The 22,762-nt window shown below is 37.2% G+C and overlaps 1 protein-coding gene across 1 annotated transcript in view; it reads right to left on the bottom strand.

Moving 5' to 3' along the window:
- Nucleotides 1–22,762, bottom strand: part of PTPRN2 (protein tyrosine phosphatase receptor type N2) — a 664,954-nt gene that overhangs the window by 586,683 nt on the left and 55,509 nt on the right. Inside the window, exon 2 of the mRNA XM_030008997.2 lies at nt 8,590–8,640. Coding sequence (XP_029864857.1) covers nt 8,590–8,640 — 51 coding nt within the window. The remainder of the gene's footprint in view (nt 1–8,589; nt 8,641–22,762) is intronic.

Below are 22,762 nucleotides of genomic sequence, written 5' to 3'. Positions count from 1 at the left end.
CAAGTCATAAGGTCTTGCCACTTTCATATTCTTTGAGAAGTTACTTAGCCAGGACCACAACATTTCCCCCCTGCAAGCCATAACTAATTTTTTCCCACATTATGTTTACTGTCTAAAGACAGATTGAGAGTCAAAAACCTATTAGTGCTTGTCAAATGCTATAAAGTCAGCAAGAAAAAGGTGTTCATTAAATGATTATTGCAATGCAACAGCAGTCAACCGATGCACAGTCTGGCCGGCAAACAGGGAGAAGGATTTTTGACAGAACTTTTGAAGAAAAAAACAAAAGAAAAAAAGAGGCGGGAGGAAAGTATGGCATCTTAAGCACAGAGAAACTTGTAACTGTAAAGAAACATCCAAAAGGATGTTATTCAGAAGACATTTAAGAAATCTACAGCTTTGCCTCCCACACACACAAGAAAATGCAGGGTGAATAGTTCAAGCATCATTCATTAATGGTCTTGTAAGATTGGTACATTTTGAAAATATATAGTCTGATTCATGATCCCATATTTTAAGCATATGTACTATTAGACAGGGTTACTGAAGTTTTCAAAAAGAAAGATACAAGCAGCAAGATTATTAAAAAAACCATACAATTTTTCTCAGGCAGGAAACGTGTTCAAAGTTTTCTAGTCTATCTTCTTTTAGACACTCCTGTTAATGCCTCTGTTAATTACCAAAGTACCCTGATAATTAATGATAATAATTAATCTGATTGACCCAGTTAACCACCACTGCACTGAGACAATATTCACTTATTGATATTCAGAGAGACAAAGGCAAATATCACAGTTTCACATCTAACAGAGATTAGGTGAAGCCCAAAATAAGCAAGCAGATCCAAAGTTATGTACTTCATTTTTGGAATTACACCTTCATAAGTAATCAACATGCTAAGCAGAAGATACACCAGAAAAAAAAAAAAAATTAAAAAGGTATCTCATTCAAATCTGGAGCTGCCCAATAATCACAATATGGCTGTGTAGCTGTCACTGCCAACTCACCAATTTCACATCTCCTTTGTTTTTACTATTTTTATTACTATTCTTTTTTCATACATATGTTTATGCAGGTTTTTTGTTGTGGTGTGTTTGGGTTTGTTTTTTTTTTTTTTAATAGAGGTGAACAATTTAAAGAAAAAAATGTGGATATTATTCTTTTTTTCCAGAGCCACAACACAAACACCTTAATCATGAAGTAAACTATAACACTTCTGAATGCCCCTTGACACAAGAAGGGGAGAAAGTATGATGGATTTTCAGCAGACGCACACTGCTGCAGTGTCACTCCAAACCAGGATTCATTTGCTTTCCACCTCATTGCCAGAGCATGATCCCTTGGTGTTCTCCTCTTCTCCACAGACCACGCTGTCCTTTTCAGGCTCTTGTGTTTCATGATTCATCAGGCACAAATTTTACTGAGACTCCCTAATGCCTTTTTTCAAATGGGCTGTACTTTTCCATGGTCTCCCAAATGTTACAGGTCGAGGGGGTTTTTTTTTTTAGTTTTTTTGAGTGCAATAAAATAATGAAATAGGGAACAACTCTGAACATGTCCAACAAACGTACCAACAGCTGCTACATAGCTTACCCAGAAAGAGTTAACAAAGGGGTCCACCACACACTAGTAAGATACACAATACAGCCAATCTCTCAAATACCTGAATATATTTTAATGAAACATTTGATATGCTTGTGTAACATACATTTTCAAAGTCACCCTAAATTGTATGTATCCTGCCTAGTACAAGTTCCAAAAAGCAGCAGACAAATAGGATTTGGTTGTTTTTTCTAATAAATGCACACACAGGTCTTGTAAGAGTGACGGCTTCATATCAACTCAAATATTCAATGGAGAAATACTGACTGTTTAAAAAGAAAAAAAAAAAAAGGCAAATAAAAAAATTCCAGAACTTCAATCCTACCTAGTATCAGATCATTACATTAGATTTTGGAGACTCATCCACCTTATCACTGCAAATACATAGTTTGGGTAAAAGAGAGAGATGCTAGATAATTAAGTTTACTCTCCAACGATCTAGGCCCCTCCTGCCCCCTCCCCCCCCAACCTACAGGGGGAGGTGGAGTCTTTTAACCAAACTTCTTGAATCAAACACCAAAATCCCCCCAAAATCACTCAGACATACACTGGTTAAGCAGTTTTACTTGCAGTGCTTGCCCTGGTTCTGTGAAACCCAATACTGATATTTGGAGCAAGAAAATACACTACCACAAGTCACAACACTAAGATAGAAATGAAAGTTTCCATGTGACAACACAGCAGCATTCTCACCTGAGCTGTAAGAAAAAGGAGGTCTGTCCACAGGAAATAAGACTGTGCAACACTCAGTAACTCCAAGACTTATTTCCTAGTACAGGACACAGAAATATAAAGGATTACCCATGGCTGGTGGTAGATTTATGGTTGCACATACTTGCCTCTCACTTGGTGCTGAACAGCAGGCTACCGGTGAAGTCTGAGTGATGGTTTTGTTCCCTGCAAGAGCTACAACTTGAGATTCTCCACAAGAAACCCCCTGATAAGTGACAGCTGTGATGGTAGATAACCATATTTGCATTATCAAGCTAAGCATCTTTTTCTAATGGGAAGATTGTAACTTCACCTTTCATCACTACTTCAGTTTTAATGCCAGTTGTGCTAGACACTTCTACCCCACCATCACACAGGTAGCTGGTTTACTACCACATTGAGACAAACACAAGACACAAATAGATAGCTTGGAAGATAGATAGACCTTTTCTTCAGAAAAGAAAAAAAAGCACCACACTATTGCAAGGTAAAGCAGATGAAGTCATCACTGCACTGGCATTTTTAACCTCATGGTAAAACTCAAATGTTATTTTTTCACAGTGCTTTTACCTCATATAGCTCAGAAACACTCACTACCAATGTTGACAGTGTTAGTGAACACAGTGTATCTGCTGAGCTGGTACAATTTATTTGCAAAGCAGCAGCATGGTAGGGCAGACTAGAGCTGAGAAATCCTCAAATTCATCCAGTCACAATGACTTGCTCCCTTTCATTGTGTTACCACCATTGGTAATAGAAGTTGTGTTGCAACATCTCTTCTGCTCATTAAGCCTGAGGAGCTCTGACACTGTTATTAATACAGGTGTCTTTAGACCTTCATAAGACAAAGGGAAGTGAGAGGTAACGTGAGGGAGTACATAGGCTAATGGGAACCTGAAGTCTTCTTCCCAAAGTCCATATCATTTACTTGCTCCTATTACATGACTCTGTCACATAATCTAATGGAGAACAAGTGTGGGGAAAACAATGAGCAAATTTTAATCTTGGTATTTATTTCCACACAATTATTTTAAAAGGTGTGTATGAACTCTTTAAGAAATGTAAAATATTCCTAATAACTAAGGCACCATCCTCATAACCACAAATTTTCAGGACTATTTGGGTGTTAACTCACCCCTGATTTCAGTTGAATGAAGTGTATAAATACTTCTGAAGGTGTGGGTTTTCAGAATACCATTATACAATGGTAGATTTTAAAGTTTACTCATTCTTGAGTATCACACCAGATTCTGACATTATTCTGACCTACTTATTCAAAGTGTATTTTAAAAAATTAAGTCTCTGACCAAAAAAATCCCATAATCTCCTTGAACTGGTATGGAAGAACCATAGAAAGGAAATCCTTGTATTTAAATAATTGGTCAGGTTTTTACTCCAAACATACATGTATTCCCATTTACTTCATAATTCAGATTAGAAATGACAAAATCAGGTTTACCTCATAGGGTGGTATTAGGACTTCAGTTATTTGTGAAGAATTCCCACATCCTTGGAAAGCACAGAAATTCTCTGTACACACAATAAAGCAACAGTATGTAGAGGTACCACTTAGCATTACTCCTCAGAAGTCTGAATTTAGTTATAACAAGCGCTGATGCTTACTGAAAAGCTTCAGAAAGCTTAGGCACAGATTTATAGTGTCATTTGACAAAAATTCAACAGCCTTTGTAAAAGCAGTGCCTTGCAAATGCAGATGTAGCTGCAGACATCTGTTAGCTAAACAATGCTGAGGTGCATCTCCCTCTGTAATTCCATCCTACTAGGCAATGATCTGGAAAACCACAAAGTGTAACACATTAAGTTCAAGAAACCATTTCAGGGATCCTGACTCCTCTCCCTTATCATCTGTAGCACATGTTTACCATTTATGGCTCATCACCAGCACATGCAATCACTTATACTCCAAATGTTCAAGGGGCTCTGTAGCTGAGGAAGAAAGTACATTAATATTCTGAACTATCTGGAGACATCCAAACTTGGAAAGTCTTATGACTTTGTACTGCAATGCTTGGACACCTTTGACACACCATGCTAACCTAAGTCCCTCCTAACAAGTGCAGCTTGCATACATAAAGCAATATTGATTCAGCTGTGCATAGCTGTTTATACAGCCTTTCAGGAGCACAGCATCTTCAAACACTACTGCAGACATTAGACCGTGTCTTCCTAGAAGTTTAGTGGTTGTCAGTGAGGCTTGACTTAATGATGCACACTGCACCAATGACTGTATTTAATTAACTTTTTTGGTTGGCCTCACAGAGCTGTTTTCTACAATCTGATCTTGTCCGCATGAACCCTGTTATGATTTCATGCAGGAAGGAGGCTTGCAGCCACAACATCCTTCATAAATAAAACTGCCCTGATTTATAAAGGCTCTGTTGATAAGGAGCAAAGATATCATGGTATCCACGCATGGATAAAGCGCAGCACAAAGCTTCTTTCTGAAGCAAAATATCTGGAGATTAAACCTAAAGGAAAGAATGCCATCCTTCTAAATGAGCAGTTCAAGCAGTCCAAACAGTTTAATAAAGGGAGGAATGAGGACAATAAAGGATGGTTATTTTGAAATGAATGCTTTTATCTATACCACATGGTGTCTTTCCCAGTGGCACTACCAGAATTCAATAGCATGGTTTCATAAGAGAGGGTAAGAACTAGCTTTGCTGCTTTCAGGAGACAGTTTGTTTAAGCCTTCCAACGAGGAAGCTACAGGAGCTGATGTTTTACATGAACCGCTTTATTTATAACTTAAAATGCAAAACAGAACATGACATATACCCACTTATCTAACTGTACTAGGTTTCATATATAAATACAAGGAGTGTTCAAGGATAAGTGAAGGATCTCCATCTCAGAGATTGTCTAAAAATTCCTTCTTGACGCTTCTTTTTCTTTCCTTTTCATACAAACACATTCTAGGCATAAAGGTTAAGAAAATGAAAATACACACACATGCAAACTCATTTGCTTAAGCTTCTAACCCAGACAGCAAAACTTACGTGAACACGTGAATGCCATATCCTTCTTTACCCACAGCTGAGCCACTACACATACCCTCATTTCAAATCCTCTCTCTTATATTGTTCTTTTTACTTCTATATATCTTGTTTAATTAAGATGATGTTATTTGCTTCCTTTGGCATCTGTAGCAGTTTATCAGCACATCTTGAGGAGCAAGCATTTCCAAGCTTATAGCATGACAGATTATTTTCTATTAGGGTCTGCAGCTCATAAGCATATCCACCTTTCATATCAAGTTTTTTAGATGCAAGCTTCGAGCATTTTATATGGGTGAAAATATCAGTTCCTCCAACTGTAGAATAGAAGTAAGGATGTACCAGAAGTGAAATAAGTGACCCTTAAGCCACTTTACCCTGCAAAGTTCTAGCTTTGCTAAGGAAGAGTCCAGGAAAACAAACAGTCTTTTTGCCTGGCTTATCCTTATGCCATTAAAATAAACATGACACAATATGTCCCTTTTTAACCACTTGATGAGTCAGTGCAGCTCAGGAAACTGATAAAAGGTTTATGGAAATAAATTAATATTGCATGAATGCTGCTGGAGCTATTAAACAAACATAAGTGAGAACCCATCACTGAAGCCAAGAGACATTTATATGATGAGGGAAAGTGGCAGAAAAGTCAACAATCATTATTACAGCAGGTTCTTTGCCCTGTGAAAATGGCACATGACCTAAACAGATGTAAGCAATGTAACTGATACAGTTATGCTGTTTATATCAGATCTTACAACTGAATTACATTGCTTTTAACAATAGAAGAAATTTCTTTTAACATTCCTTTTTTATTTATACAAATGAACATTTATCAAAGTCTTTCAGTCACTTAATCTCTTCTTCAAAATAAATAAGAATAGTATTTTTTTGAAAGTTATGAAACAGCTCAGTAATTGGTGTTTTGGTTATCCTTTCACAAGCCTGATGCATGACAGGTACTTGAAGTCTCCAGTTGATGACATAACATGAGATAACAAATACTGTGACTTATGTCTTCAATAGGCAAACCCAGTTTCAGTTTTGAAAACACAGTCAGTTCAGTTACCTTTGCTGGAGGCCAAGAGAAAGATCAAAATTATCAGCCTTCCTGCAGGAGTCAGACTCAGATCTGCAGATCACAGATGTTTCAAAGATGCTACCCAAAAGTAGCTGCTGTTTCTTACCCACATTCACAATGTACTTCAGAAATATGCACTTGTGTGACAAGAAAGGAGGCAAACCTTTCCATGACCTAGCAATACACAAAGAAAGCTCTGCTCCTGAGCATGGTGACCTACGCAGACTTAAGTTCCTGAGCTTTCAATCCAGCAAAGCACTCATATTTTAATATATCTGTATTTCTGAAGAACTTCAGAGATACAGTTGAACCAGAAGGAGTTTGGACAGGAAAAATGGGAAGGACTGCTCATAAGCAAGTGGCCCTCTACTTTTCTGGTACATATAAAAAGTAAATTCTGATGGTATTTTAGTACTTCAAAGTATGATCTTCCAAAGATCCTGTGAATTTTCTCAAGAATGATGTATTTTTACTTGCCTCAAGGACAGCATTTAAAACCCACTCTAGACAACATTTGCCCAGTTATGGACCAAAAAAAAAAAAGAAATACTTTGCAGTGACCTTAAACACATTAACAGATTCCCTGCATGTATTTTTTTTTTTTAATTAAGAACATCCATTAGGAAATATCACTGATTGACTAGCTTATTACTGACCTTCCTTTAAGTTAGTTATACCAAAATAAGAGTAGATCTACAGAAAAGGTCCATTCTGAATTCAAAGATACAGTTTCCACAGTTTAATTTTGATGTTAAAGAAAGTCACGTCAAGTTTTTAGAAAGCACATCTTCAATTAAGAAAACAGGTAAATCAAGAAGCTATGTTCCTATAAAGGTTACTTCATCTCTCTTGAAGACTTTTTGCTATCATTTAAAGTACATACATTTCTTTACTGTCATCTGTTGCATAAATTCCCCATTATACACTGTCTGCCAGATATAATATGGCCTATTATAAAACCCCATCAAATATACTTGCATTGGGGAAGACTACAGCTAGGCACTGAATATCATTGGTAGTCAGCAAGATGTACCACTGTAGAAAAGTGCCACTAACATTCCTAGTGTCAGTCAAGGAAATTAACAATGCAGAGTTTTTGCAATTATTGGAACAACTTCAAATGACAGTTTCACACAAGAATTACCTTTGGAGATGTTAATAAATGCACTGTTTCTAACCTTCTACCTATTTTAATTCTTCCTAACTCCTCAACCATAGTTCTGTCTTTTATTTCCTCTCCTGCATGCATTTGTCTGATGTTCAACAATACTGTAAAATTAATCTCATTTCATCTTAGATGTTTAATTAGGATATTAATAAAGTTTATCAATTAATAGACCCATATTATTGGCTCCTGTGTTTGATGGAAAACAAAACTACTTCTTTATGCCATACATTCACAAAGAGAAATTTCATATATAATACTTAATTGTAAAAAAGCCGAATTGTTGATCTACGTATTTTACAACAGTAATTGCTTCAAAAGATCGATCTCTAAACATGGTCCTTCCTTCATCAGAACTTAAATGATTTCATATAGCACATTAACAATCTTTGACTATTGTCAGAAAAAGTCTTTCCTACTATTCCATTAGACTCATTAATACATTTGTGTTGGCTTTTTTGACTTACTGAAAAGAAATTGTGAAGGAGAGCAGAAGAAAGCTGCTTCTGCGTAGTTCAAGTAAAATCACAGAAAAAGGAAGCAGCATAATCAAGAGCAATGGTATTCCTTTGAGACCTTTCTTACTAAAATAAATAACAACCTTTTGAAGAAAAGGAGACTGATAATTACTTAACATCCTCCTCTGAAAGGATGAGCAACCTGAAGATAACAAAACAGTTATTTGCACCCTGTATTAAGACAAATTAAATGTTAACATATTTCAGTGTGTTTAATTTAATTACAATCTATTTCTCATAAAAGGAGATGATGTTGTTCAAGGTTGAGAGAATATTTATATATTTTTTAAATCTATTAAATTTCCCCTAACTGCTGACCAGAATAGTCATACCTGGTAGTTTGGTTTGGGGGGATTTTTTTGGTTTTGGGTTTGGTTGGGGTTTTTTTTCCCTTTTTTCTCTCCTTCTCATTCATATATAGATTTGGCTTATTGAATCAACCACATAGCAATTACACAGCAGAGGACACAGTAGTCAAACAAAACATTGAAGACTTACCATTTACACAGATCTCAAAAGATTTGCAAAGGTCATCTTCAAACAGGCAGCCTAAAAACACAGTAGAAATGCAAAAATTAATACAGGTTTCAAACTGTGGATAATTAGTACAGACTGAAGACCTCTCAGGCTATTAAATGCTCAGCAAGAGTCAGACATTTGGTTGGCCTTTGGAGTCTAAATTGGGCAGTACAGAAGGTCAAGAACATGCAAAGAGATCTGGTTAGCCAGCACATCTTACTAAGTGGTTATGTCCAGAATAACCTCCGATGTTTTTCTTCCTCCTCATTCCTCTACTGAGGGTTCAGTTTTCTCCATGCATGTCTCTCGTTTAGTAGTTTGAGGAACTTTACATTCTCTCAATTTTGAATATGTTATTATACCACAGCACGGTAATGCGGCAATACACTACAGAAGTATACACCAAGAAATCAGGAGTTTCCTAAAGATATTTCTACTGCAATGAGACCAGCCTAGGAATCAGGTATAAATTGCTCAAATTAGGCTTGAATTTAGTAACTGCAACCATAGACCACACCTAGATCCTCAGGAGAGCTAACTCTTTGGAGAAGAGCTTAAAAATTAAGCCATCCATACCAACACCATGATACCTCCACAGACAGCTGACAAATGGGTAGAGGTCTATGAAAAATATCCCAGGGTTTTTTTTCCATTTACAGTAGGAAATTTGCTGCAAAACATGCTGCTTTATGGGGCCCTGCTACGCCAGCCCCATACCTCACCCTAGAAACTCCATCCAGGTTGGCAACCCCAGCTCATCCACTTACACACATTTCACAGATGAAGTATTTTGTTCCCCTGTTGCTAGTATCACCTAGCCAGGTAATGAGACACTAGTTGTTATTCCCTTTATCTTCAAATAAAATGAACTCCTGCTGATATTTGTGAGGACAGCAGACCAGTGGGCAAGATGCACCTCTGCTCTGGTCACTCCACACTGGGGGACGGGCACGAGGACCAAGTACAGAAGCAGTGTGACATGTCATGTTGCTGTTAAGGGCAGGCACTCTGTTAACCCAACTTTACTTTGTTTTCTGACGAAGATAAAAAGCTAGGACTGGATAAAATCCAAGGAATGAGGCCGTATTTTGAACGCAGAAACTGCCCTAAGGAACACATTTTCACAATTAAACCTTTCAACTTCTCTGGGAAGTACCTTCAAGTTTATAAATGGACACAGGGAGTTATAGAAATTAAGCGATCTTGAACAGTTTCACACTGCATCAGAAAACAGCTAGGAACTTCACCACATCTAAACACAGGAGCAAATCCTCTCTCCCCAGCTGTGCCTATCTCCACAGAAGCACAGAGTACAAGCATCTTTATTCATCAGAGAGTCAAATGGATTAAGTAGGCTGTTCTTATTAAAAAAAAACCCGAAAGGCTCAAGACTCTCTGCCTATGAATTACCTGAGTCCTAATCCTGCTAAAAGAAAAGTTCAAGGGGATAGAGTGACTTATGCATGCCTGCATAGCTTTTCAGCAGGTAACTGTATTAGCACATCATTAAGCCTGAACTAATATACTGTGTCTCTCAGCAGGATTTATTAGCACAGTGCTAGGTCTGAGCTAGGTAAGCACATTTACATGAATTTGAGACATATTGGAGCACCAGCAGAGTCCCTTACATCTCTCCCACACCTGCCTGCAAAGACCACATATACATAACCTTAAGCAGATAATGAAAACCTACAATATGCACACCAATAAAAGTGTTCTCTCATCCTTTTACCTGTGCACAAATAAACTGTGGAGATACATCTGGAAGCTTTTGAAAGGTAGAAGAAGTTTCAGACCATGAAAACTTCTGCAAGCAGAGTATGGTAGAACAGTGTGCATCTACACAATCCACAAACTGTAGTTCATGACATATTTTTGAGATGTGTATAATTGTGCTCCACACAAGTCTACTGTAACAGCCGTTTGACCTGAAATGGTGTTTGAAAACTCACTGAAGATATCTGATTGCAGCCTTGGTAGTGACCCAGCAAAGCAGAAGGATGCCTTAACTATATATTGACTCCTAAAGAACATAAGACAAGAATGATGACAGGCAGCAACCAAAACACATCAGCACAGAGTATACAGCAGAAGAGCTCTAATTAAAAGCATAGTAACGACCACTTCAAAAAAGGAATGCTTGCAGAAAAAAAGAAAGAAGGTAATAGACTTCAAATGCTAATATGAACTAGACAAATGAAAGGTATACTTCAGTATTCCTGTTTTCAGAAATCTGAAGTTCTCTTCTAAAAGAAAAGTTTTTATGGTTAGGAAAAAATCCCTGGTTAAATCTCTCTGCCTTGTTTTCCTGAGAGATCACAAAACAGTTAACACCAGAAGCCTGAAATGTCCATGTCCAGTGAAGGCCTGCAGAAGGTGTCCTATGATGGAGGAAAGTCAGGCAGGTTTGTAGTTGATTCCCCATCCTGCAGAAGCTGTGCTGTAGATCCAAAAAGGCATCAGATGAGAAGTTACAACCAGGAATGTTTCTAGTGGAGTGGCACATTAAAACAGTGACTGGTTCACCCAGACCCTGCTGATTGAAGCACCTGGGAGCTGGGATCACAGCCACCTGCTGCCCATGGCTACCCACTAGATGTACTGATATTCTCAGAAGCAGAAAAATCCAGGTACAAGATGAACAAAATGAGTATGCTCAGGTACAAAGAAATAAACAACCAGGTTACCTCCATACAGAACTCCAATTGAAATGCACTCTGATTTTGCTTGATACGCTTTCCTTTATCACCTCATATATTTTCCAGGAAAAGCACAAAAGAAAACTGATTTTATCATGTTTTAGTTTCTCTTTTAATAATAGTTGGTTATTTGATGCTCACCACAGCAAGGCATCTGATGCAATTAGCCTTGGAAATTTATGTCTTGGAGAGCAAATTAATAAAAGGCAATGCATGGCAAACTATGTTTACTCTAAAATAGACAAGGACCTCCAAAACCCCTTGAAAAATATTTTGTTTCAAGTTACTTATTGCTAGAGTTGATTGTTATACATTTGTCACCCAACCAGTCAATATGCTAATTTAACTACTGATTTATCTTTTGTTGCTATTTGCTATGACATTAAGAAGCATCATATTTCATTTTAAATATCCTCTACCTACTAATAGCAATGGTGGTAATAAGTCACCACTGAAGAGAGAAGTGGTATTGTCTCCAAAAAGCACTTAGTTCATGCTTTATGGGATCAAAATTACATTTAATTTTCTATCAAATAACCCTCCTACCAAAGATTGTCTCCTAAAACACATAAACTGTTGATGCAATACCTTCAAACCCCACAAAAAAAAAAAACACACCCAAAACTGAACCCCCAATCTTACTCCGTACAGCAGCCCTGAAGTAACAAATTCTCCATATCACTATTCAACCAGCTGATGGAGAAGAAAACTGACCAGGTACACATATATTGGTTTGCTTAATCTAGAATTTAAACACAGGTTTCTTACTTAAGTCACATTAAAGATTCACCTCTTCACTAACACTTGTATGGTCCTTACATCCCAGTAGTGACAAAGAAGGTTGGAGCAATGACTTGCACACAGGTGCACCAGCGCCCACAAGAAGTTCAGCTGATCATCCCCTCCCCATGTAACCAAGGCACACAAGTCTACACTGCACATCTTGTCATATAGGGAAAGTAGTTCTCTGACACATATTGGAGCTATTTAAAATCCATTTAACACAGCAGTAAGGACTATCCCATATACTTGGATAACTATATGTTTTTTCACGTTCTTAAATAGAAGGGTTTGCAAAGGTGTGGTATATGTCCATTAACTTCTACTGACATAAATCATGCACTTATAAACTATCTTTTTGCTAATTTACCACAGTGAATTCCATAAGAGTTTACCTGACTAAAGCTCGCTACAGGTCAGAAAAGTCCAGGCTGACTGCGTAACATAAACCAATATAGTGAACATCCATACACCAAGGTAAGTAGGTCTCTCGGAGACAAGTCAAGAAGAATAAATAAATACATACCTAACTTTATCCTTGCTTCCAAACACAGACTTCGGTAGTCTTCAATTCTACTAAGTTGTGTCAGGTATGAGGACCATTTCTATTCACCCCACTCATGTATACACACATTTTCTCAATGTTCTTAAGCAGTCATAAAGTTAAAAACAAGGGTAGATATCCATGCTATATATTACAGTACATTTACATCGTGCATTCTTTGTTAACTAGCCAGGGAAAGAGATTCCATAGGGCCTCGCAAGATCTTCTATCTATCTCCCTTTCCTCTCCCGCTACCCTACACCTTCAGTACTGTTTCTCAGACAGTCAGCACAACATAATCACAAAATACTGTTGCAAGTACAGGACACATGAGTTTAAATCTCTTTCTCAAGATATTCTTTTCATAAGACACTAATAAAACTATTCCCTTCCTCCTTTCATCAGATATACAGCAGTTCTGTTTTCCTAAAGACAAAATAGGAAAGTTTAAATCACACTGGAATATACTGCTTGTTTGGATTTATAAGAGGTGCCTCTGAAGGTGACCACAGTCAAGGCACCAGCTGAAGTCACTTGAATTTCATCTAGAAAAGCTGTAGTAATTCACTCATCAGGAAAATAATTTTTTAAAATCCACTGATCAAATAGATTATGTTAATTTCTCTATCTTTTTCCCCCCAGTTAACCAATTCATGATGGTTTTAACGTTACACATCTCTTTTAAGAATGCCCCAAATCTGTAAGCATTTTTATTAACCAAGCTAAAAATTAGGCCATAGCCCCTCTCTGTCAAAAATTGTCTTATAATCATGGAAACAAGAAAACAAACAATAGGCAAGAACAGCTAAATTTCTCTATACTTATCAATCAGAAACTGGGAAAATACAAACCTCCTAAACCCTTTCTGTTATTGAGGGTTCTCTACCTCTTCCTTTCATATTCTTCATCCAACACAGTAGCATGAGCACCTAATGTCTCTTCACATTTGCAGACCATAACAACCTCACCTCATCACAAAGTTTTAGCCAGTATGTGTTTCTTTAATCAAAATATGCCAATGATCATTAGCATTTTTAACAGTCTAGAGTGAAAGCTCACTCCCCACTTACCTGCTTCTTTCAGATCTAGTTCCTATCTAGTAAGGAGACCTTGAAGGGTAAGTACCACTAAATACTAATGAGAGAAACTAAAAAGGAAACACCTGGGTATGCCAACATTGGATATCCCTGATGGGCCTCCTTGGGTCTTTAACACCAGCTGTGAATGACTCTAAATAGAGAACACATGTTTATTTTCCAATAGTAGGATTAAGAAATATGGTTCAAGAATGACATTTTTAAAGTGCTCAGCTCACACTGCTGGGATAGTTCTAACTGAAAAAAATCAAGGTAGTGTACAACAACAATAAGAAATGATAACATGAACTGACCAGTAGGAAGAGTTAACCATGGTTTTCAAGCAGAAAACTGAATGGAGAAGTCATCTGATTGAGACATATTCCTCTCATTAATAGAGGTGAGAGAAAATTTTGCTCAGTCTGCTAAAGCTGTGATCTCTCCAACACATCCTCATCTGTCCGCCACACATGTATGCCTAACAAGTCTAGAATTACACAAAAATGCAAGAATGGCTGGGAAAAATGTACTTTAAGCTGATCACAGTTTTAAGCAGAGTTCCACTCAGTTTCCCAAACTCTGTGGTTGCATAGGTGCCATAGGTGTACATACACATGTAATGTAAGCATTACTCATTACTCAAAATCTATCAATTGCATGTGAAAAATCAACTACTGTTTCTTTACTTTAGTTTTATTTTTGCATTCACTTTGGTAATAAATTTGGATATTCCCTGACCCCATTTTTAAATTTTCATTTGTATCCCCATTTTTTTTGCTTTTTTTTCTGTTCCAACTCCTCCATTCTCTGTCTGAGAAGCATTTTTTCTAACTCCTACCCATTCTCTTCTACTCTCCAAGAAAGCATTGTTCCACCACCAGAATACAGTCGCCCCTTTCTGTCCCTCCCAAGCATGTGCATGCCATACTGAGGCACTGCCCTTCCTACCCGTGCCCCCTCCTTTTACTCATGCAGGTGAACAGCATGTCTGTCACCTTTTTGTCATTATTGATTGCTGGCAATTTCTAGATCTCCAGTCTCACCCTTTCCCATAGGTGCCCTCCACTTCCCTTCTTCTAGCACACTCAACCCATTCCTCATCTACCTCCCTTCTGGTGTGTTGACTAGGAGAGAGGTAAAGAGACAGGAGGTAAGAGAGGGGCAGAATTTGCTCCATCTATTCAGAGCTTTTCAGGAGTGGAGTAGGTTCAGCCACATTCTCTCTTTCTCCTTGGGTTCTCAGGATATCCAGAATATTCTTCATTGAGAAAGGCATTTTATCAGGACATCAGAACCTGTGATGGTTTATCAACAACTGCTTGGAATAGTAGTTGAACTATGAAAGAAAAGTAAATCAATATGGTCAAAAATAATATTAAAGGAGCACATAATACTAAAGGGGCTCTTTCTCCCAAGACAGAAGCTGAGAAAAATACATGACAGTATAATAAGCACTGAGCTTTGATCTTCTTCCTTTACTCCACCTTTTACGTTTTTTGAATGTAATAGGTGCCTGATGTTTTTGTAATACTGTAAACTTTTGAGAGCAGATTTTTTTTTTAATTTTTTTTTTTTTTTTAATTGTGTGCATGTACAAAGCCTAATACAATGAAGCACTGATCCCTGGTGAGGAACCCAGGCCTTATTGTAATCCAAATTAACAGTCATAAAGATGACAAAAGAAATCCCTGCAGTGGTTAACTGGAGGACTGTGCAATTTCTTACAGGAAAAGTTTCCTTACTAAAATAAGGAAAGATTTCCCATAAGTGTTACCATATGGTGTTAACACTTCCTCATCTCAGAATTACTCCTTCTTTCAATCATTTTTCATACACACTGATTTTGTATATTGAAATATGACCCTAGCCAGAACAATTCACCATGGAATAGAGTTTTCATTCAAAAAGGGAAAATGTCAGTACTAAACTTATAGCCAAGATTTGCCCCTGAAGCCTCAATGTCAGTACATATTAGTGCCTCAGTTACCTTCTTTATATGACTTGCCCTTCAACATGTATGGATTGACGCACTAAATAGGCAAAATAGTACAAAAATGCTGTGATGTATGATACTATTTCTCACTACGTAAGGGTTTTACCTTGTCCTTTCTGCATTTAGAAAAAAAAAATGGTTTCATCTTTTCTTTTGCATGTAATTAGTCCTGAGCCTGTCCACCACTAAAGAAAGGAATTGCTTTGTGGTGAAAATACTATTAACTTATCTGATTACCAATGCCATGATTGCAATGATGTAAGGCTTTTCTTCTGGGGAGCACTGAGGAAAGGTCACTGCTAAGAATAATTGAAGATGTGAGCAGTAATAATAGTTCATGAGGCAAAGAGACAGGGAAAGGCCATCACTGGGAAAGCTCCAGAACAGCATTTGCATCTGCCCAGGGCTCAGAAAGAACATGGTTGATACAGGCAATGTGTTTTGGTGTACCTTTTTGTAATTTTTTCACAGTAAATATTAAAAGCGCTTGCATTGTGTCCCCTGAAAAATTACAATTCTCTCAATGCTACATTTTCCGTCTCTGTTTCTTTAGCAGACACCACCACTAGCTCACACGGCAAATGGGGAGCAGAGATATAATCTGGCAAACAAGTAGCTCCACTAATACTTAGTTACACTGGACACTAAGACGCTCTCCATTTAAATAAAAGATTTGCAGATAAACCCATTATTGGAGAACAAATAGAACATCATTTAAAAACTAACATTAAAATTATTATTTCTTGGGATCAAGACTGAAATATTTTACCCACACCCATTGACTGTGGCAGGAGGGGTCAAATCTCATTTTGTTTAACTGACGCAGCCCCAGACAAAAGACCTTTGCTGTGTTGGTAGCCCTTACTGAGACTAAATTATCATCTCTACAATATAAAATGTCTGTTCCTTCAAAATTAGAAAATGTTAATTGAAGTGCTCATAAGCTCTATACAAAATGCCATAAAGACCCAGACCAGGCCTTTAATAACTGCAATTCAATACCTTCTTCTGGTCACCAGTTGCTAAAATTAATTTTCTTACTGGGCAGTAAACTGAAATCACCCAACACCCACTGAAATCACAACTGTGACTAAGCAAAACTTTTTTTGCACTTAGCAGAGAATTTGAGGGCTGAACACCATTGACTCTAAATGAGTAATTCCACTTTGCTGTTTAAATACATCAATGAACAGCCTGATTTTTTTACCTGCTATTGCCTGTAGAATATCCTTCCCCACAAAGCCTTCTATTATTATTCATAGCCGTAAGATACTAAAAAGGTAACACTGAGGCTTACATACAGCAACCAGCAAAGCCTTCCTCAATATTATTGCACATAGGCCAGCAAGCATTGCAGTTCAGCGGCTTCTGTCATATTTATTCTGTGAAAGAACTACTGTCATCATTATATCTGTCAACCTCATTTTACCCATCAACTGTCAGTCTATTCCTGTATACTTGTTTTACAAAAATGCAGAATGGGAGTGCATTCCAAGTCCTAATTATAACATAATTCTAGCCTTCTTCCAGTCAGGGTTAAGACAAACTGGGTCAAAGAAGTAATGAACTATTAGCTAGAGGAAATAGGTACTGTGTCTGGTGGTTATGCGCTTTGGAAGATAGTTCTTTCAGATAAAATTTTCCAAAACACTTACGGTAAAGAAGCTTATGTCCCATTATCCGAAGATAATCAGTCTCCAAGAGCCACAGTCAGTTACAGGGGTTTTTTAAAACAGTTCTTTAAAGTTGTGGCTCATGTTTTGGGAAGACTCCCATTATTCACATAATCAAAGGAAGGAAAAGAGATATGTTTATCATTTTCTTCTAACAAGCACCAAAATTTTCTTTTCATTATTTGTCAGAGATTCTTAATGTGTATCTCCTTAGTGCTTAAAAAAACATAACCGGAATTCACAGCAAATCTCATCTAGTTATATTGCCTCTAAAAGTAAATAATTACCCATTATTTAGGGGTAATGTGCCTCTCCCAACACTATCGAGCAGACTTCAAAGGCAGAAACAATGTTTTGCAGAGGACCTCTTTGGAATGATTGGCTTTTCTGTTCCATTTTATTTAGAAAACAGTACAGCATCTTTTAACCGATGATGCCTGTGCCAACAGCTGCAGTATGACCAGTACCTGTCACATACGATCCCATCTTTTCCCTTCCTCATTCTTCTTAGAAAATCACCCTCCTTTTTGTTCCATCTCAATTTCACAGTTAATTTGAGCTGGGTAAATTATCATGTGGACTTGGTAAAAACAACTTGGGAAGGAAAAAAAGAATCATACAACTCAGGGGAGTCTGAAGTGCAAGGAGATAGTCCACAGTCATTTATTGCAGGGAAGTAATTCTAATCTGGACAACAGCACACATGGGTTTGGGAGCTACACTTAACAGATGAGCTCCAAACAGGGAGACAGGACCCAAACAGTACTCTAAAACTGTCTATTTCTGTGTATCCATATTGAGGCCTGCCAGATATTGAAAACACTTTAAATTGCTATTATTGCTATTATTGGGAGTGTGTTTGGAAAAAACAGCTTCATACCTTTATTGTGCAATTTTGAATCACATTATAATGTTTATTTAGAGTGCCAAAATCATCTGAGTTCATCTCATGAAAGCAACACTATTATATACACTTGGCAATTTCTTTAATAAAGAGTTTAAACAGTCCAGAGTAATCCACATTAATTATTCATGTGTTGGAGAAAAATAATGAAAGTCAGTGCAGAAAGTCATAGCCTCTTAAAATTCTTGAAGGGAAAAGAATAATATTAGGTAAAATTCAATGGACTGTGGCACCTTGATTTATCTATATAATTCACCCTGGGAGTGCGAATTGTGAATGAAGCTCCAGCATTCTCTAGTATGGGACAGAGTTATGAGAAATACGTCATACAAGGATACTGATAGCACATCAAAGTTAACAGTACTTCGTGAAGATGCCTAAAACTTTTCCCTTTCCACAGAAAAATGAAAGAATTTTATAAATGTTTATGTACCAGAATTTTTTTTAAAGCTACCAAGAACTCAGCTGTTCCAATCAATACAAGTTATCTCTTGACATATAATCAATATGCAGCACCTTGTGCCTTTGTTCAAGTCCTGTTGGACTTGTGGCATATGTAACCATGCACATGGGCATCACGACGACAAGGGGCAGACTTAGGACAATACTTTTTTATGCTGATAAAGAATTAAATCTATCCTGTATTGATTCAAAACTCATTCCAGGTGGTAGTTTAAGTTCATTACAAAGTAAAATGATCCTCTTCTACTTACTTTTGTGAAATTACACCGATTTCAAAGAAAATCTGGAACTCCAAGTGAATGGTCCTGATTTTGACCAGTAATTGTGCCCTAACTACTTCTGACTCACCCTGATCTATCTGAGGCTGGCATTAGAGCCAGCTGTCCCAGAATACATTATGCCGTTGTCTCCGTGAAGTAGCTCTGCCTACCCTGTGATACCAGTGAGATGTTTTTTTCCCAGGCTAGCTGTTGAGAGGCAGCCACCATAATGACACGTATCAGAGAAGTAGTTAAGAAAAAGACTAATAATTAAAGCAATTTGGGGAGGAAGACAAGAAAATTAGAGATAATTCTGAAACATTACAAATATGATGCATGCGGAGTAGCACCACAATTCATATTCTGGTTCCTTCCTAAAAAGTACACAAAAGACAGTTTTTCTCTCTAGAAAAAAAAAGATCATTAGATGACTAAACCTCCCAGATTCTAGAAGTTCATCTAACTGTTTAAACAACAAGGAAAAACTGTCCTTGAGAAAATGAGAAATTTCATTTATTTAGGAAAAAAAATCTGAAGCCTGGATGCCTTCAGGAGTTTATTGAGGTGCCTTTTACCATTAAGAGTAGCTAAAAGTCATTACTATATTATAGCCATATAGTCACCAGCTCTCATTAACTTAGCCTCTAACACCTACTGATTTTGATGGAATTGAAGTGTCTGAGCAGCTTTGTGAATTAGGGCCCAAATGTCTACTTTTTTTTTTTCATGTTTATTACCTTTATTATATTTCCTCTGTAAATAATAACCTCCAAAGTGTCTGTGTGAAACTTGTGCAGTAGGAGGAAAAATTTTAGAACTTTTATTGAACAGATAAGAAAAAAGATGTTAACAAAGAGTTGATGTTTCATGTCCCCTGAATATCTGAATATCATAAAGAGGAGATACCAAGCTACTTGTAAGCCAAACCTACTAGCAAGGTTACCAGACTACAATCCAGCAGACTGGAATTCTAGTCTTGGTCCTGATTTTTGCTGCTGGCCTGGGCAAATCATTTCACCACGACTTCCCCTCTGTATTTTGTGTGTCTTGTCTAGTTAAATGCTAAAATTTATGATTGTTATCATATGTTTATAAGTGGTTGGCAAAACAGAGGTCTGGTCAAGTGTGGAGTGCTAATGATCATTGTAATACAAATAATAACATTTTTATGTCTTTATTTAACTTCTCCACTCTCACAGAAATGTTTTGAACCTTAAAAAGAAGTAGCTGCATAAAGATACTGGGAAGCATTCAGTACACTGCAAACAAGCATTTCCTGAGGAGTATGTTTTTTAATGGTGATTTAAGTAAAGCCAATGCCCTCTACCTCTTCTCAAAAAGTGCAGGGATTTCAACAGAGAATGTGAAACAGCTCCTCGCCTGCCACTGAACTCTACAGTACATGAGCTTTTGAGTTTATATTCCCTGAGAAGTGGGGTGGGGTGGGGTGGTGGCAGGGGACTGAAAAGTGTGGCAGGGGACAAGATTTCTAGCTAGGGCCCTGAAGTCGCCAGGTATCAGACAGGCAAGGAGACCTCCAAGCCTCAAGTGACAAGCTATACAAATTTCTGTATGGCTTCAGGAGCATTGTCTGTCATTCTTTCTTGGCTTGTTATACAGATACTTGTAATGAAGTGATTGATAGATTGTTCTTCAAGTCTCAGCTCAGATTGTTTATTTCTACTGTGAGGTTGACTTATTGAACAGTTTGATTTTAATGAAAGGAAAAATAAGGCGTATATAAAGTAAGGGAAAAGTATGTATGAATCTTGTGTCCATCCTCTATCATATTCCTTTTGGATGAGCAGGAACTGCAGTCAGCATGATTACACTGCAGTTACAATTCATAAAGCCTGTACTATGCAGGTTATGTGTAGCAAACGAGTTGTAGAGTGTCATGATCCACCTGAGGATAACAATCCACTTCTGAGAACAAATGAATGCTAGTGTTGCATATTTTCCATATTCCCATCTAAACTTAAGTTGAAAACTGAAGTCAAGGACGTCTGCATTTCTTTAGCATCACTCAAAGTCTCCAAATCATGTTTGCTGAAAATAAATTCCATACAAAAGGCAACATATCCCACAAAAATATGCAGGTACTTCATTGAATTTCCACACATCGCGACATAACAGCATGTCTTATAAAAAGCCAAATACCTTTTACTGCTTGCATTTATGCAGCAATCTTTATTCCCATCATTACAGCCTCCTCTGTGCTCACTCCCTATCCCATCATGGATATTCTTTGCTCCTGAGAGTTACCAGGTAGAAGGCACGTAATAGAAAAGAGAAGGGAATGGGGATTTTCGCATCACTATTCAGCAATGGGAAACTACCTCCCAGCTTCCTCCACTGCCCCACAAATCTGCTCTGAACTCCAGAGCTGGCTGTGCCTGCTGAATCCGGCCTCTCACTAGTAATGGTAATTAGCCCAGAGCCTATGCAATGAAAAAAGAATGGGGCGTGTTAACTTCATAAAGGGATTACCAAAATTTACTTCAGAGGCTTTTTTTTTTTTTTTTTAGAGAATGAAGATGGATGAGGAAACTTAGAAACTTGGAAAGAGTAAGAGGTAGAAATTTAAAAGAAAACACTGGAGAGAGAACCACGGTTTTACAAAGGAAATAGTAAACATTTCACTATGCAATAAGTGAAGGAAAAAAATGTACAAGAAAAGAGGAAACAGGAGAAAATAAGAGAGTCTGAGAAAGGAAGTGGAGAATAACCTTCACAGAAATGTCTGTAATGCATGATAAGTTAAAAGTGATAAAAAGCCCAAAGTACAGAGATAAGCCAGTGGCAGAGATAAGAACAGACCTGAGTTTTCCTGATAGCATGTTACACTGACTTTACAGGTGTGCTGCCTCATTTCTTGCAGGCATCCTGAGAACAGAAGTTGTTTTACAATAATCCCATTGATAGTTTGCAAGCTTATTCCAGAGTTTCATTAATTCAAGACTGGATTTCATTTTTTTTCCTCCAAAAATGCTTGGTGATAACATTTCATGAAGTTCCAGACATGAGTCTTCAGTCTACAGTTGACTGTAAGTTGACTGGCATTTGCATAATTCTGTGAGACATAATATTCAATGAGGTTTAGAATCAGTCTGGCACCTCATATGGGAGCCTTCTTAAGAATTCTTAAATTATTTTAATGAACCACTATTATTCAAAAAAATATTTTTTTTCCTTCAGGATTTGAACTTCAGCCAAAACACTAAACCATAATCTTTAAAAGTATTCTTGGAGGCTTCCTATTTGATGAATATCTTACAAATTTAATCTTGTGTTGTTTCTGAATTTAATACTCTTCAGACAGCAAAGAACAATGTGTATGCAATGTTTTGTACATCAATACAGTGTTTACAAAAAATCCCAATTATAAAATTCTTAAAAAACCCACAAAAACCAACAATAAATCACCCAAACAAAACAAAGCTTTGTGACGTTTATCCTCTGTTCTACAAACTATACATCATGCAGCAGAAGTACAGGAACAAGAATATTAAAGCTATGCCCAAATGTGTAGATAAATGATTTTTTTTGCAGTGCGACCTCATTTGAAGTGTTCTTTCAAACCAACGTGAGATTACAAGAATGTCTGAAAGCTCTGAAATTGTTTCATTAATGGTATGTCAAAAAATGCAAAACATCGAAGAGTGATGTGTTATTACACACTAGTCTGTACAAGGAAACAATACACAGCTAGTTCTCTTCATTTAGCTTTGATGAGAATAAAGCTTACTATCAAAATCAAG

The sequence above is a fragment of the Aquila chrysaetos genome, chromosome 3 (assembly GCF_900496995.4).
Source record: "Aquila chrysaetos chrysaetos chromosome 3, bAquChr1.4, whole genome shotgun sequence".
NCBI lineage: Eukaryota > Metazoa > Chordata > Aves > Accipitriformes > Accipitridae > Aquila > Aquila chrysaetos.
This window is presented reverse-complemented; position numbering and strand designations above follow the sequence as displayed.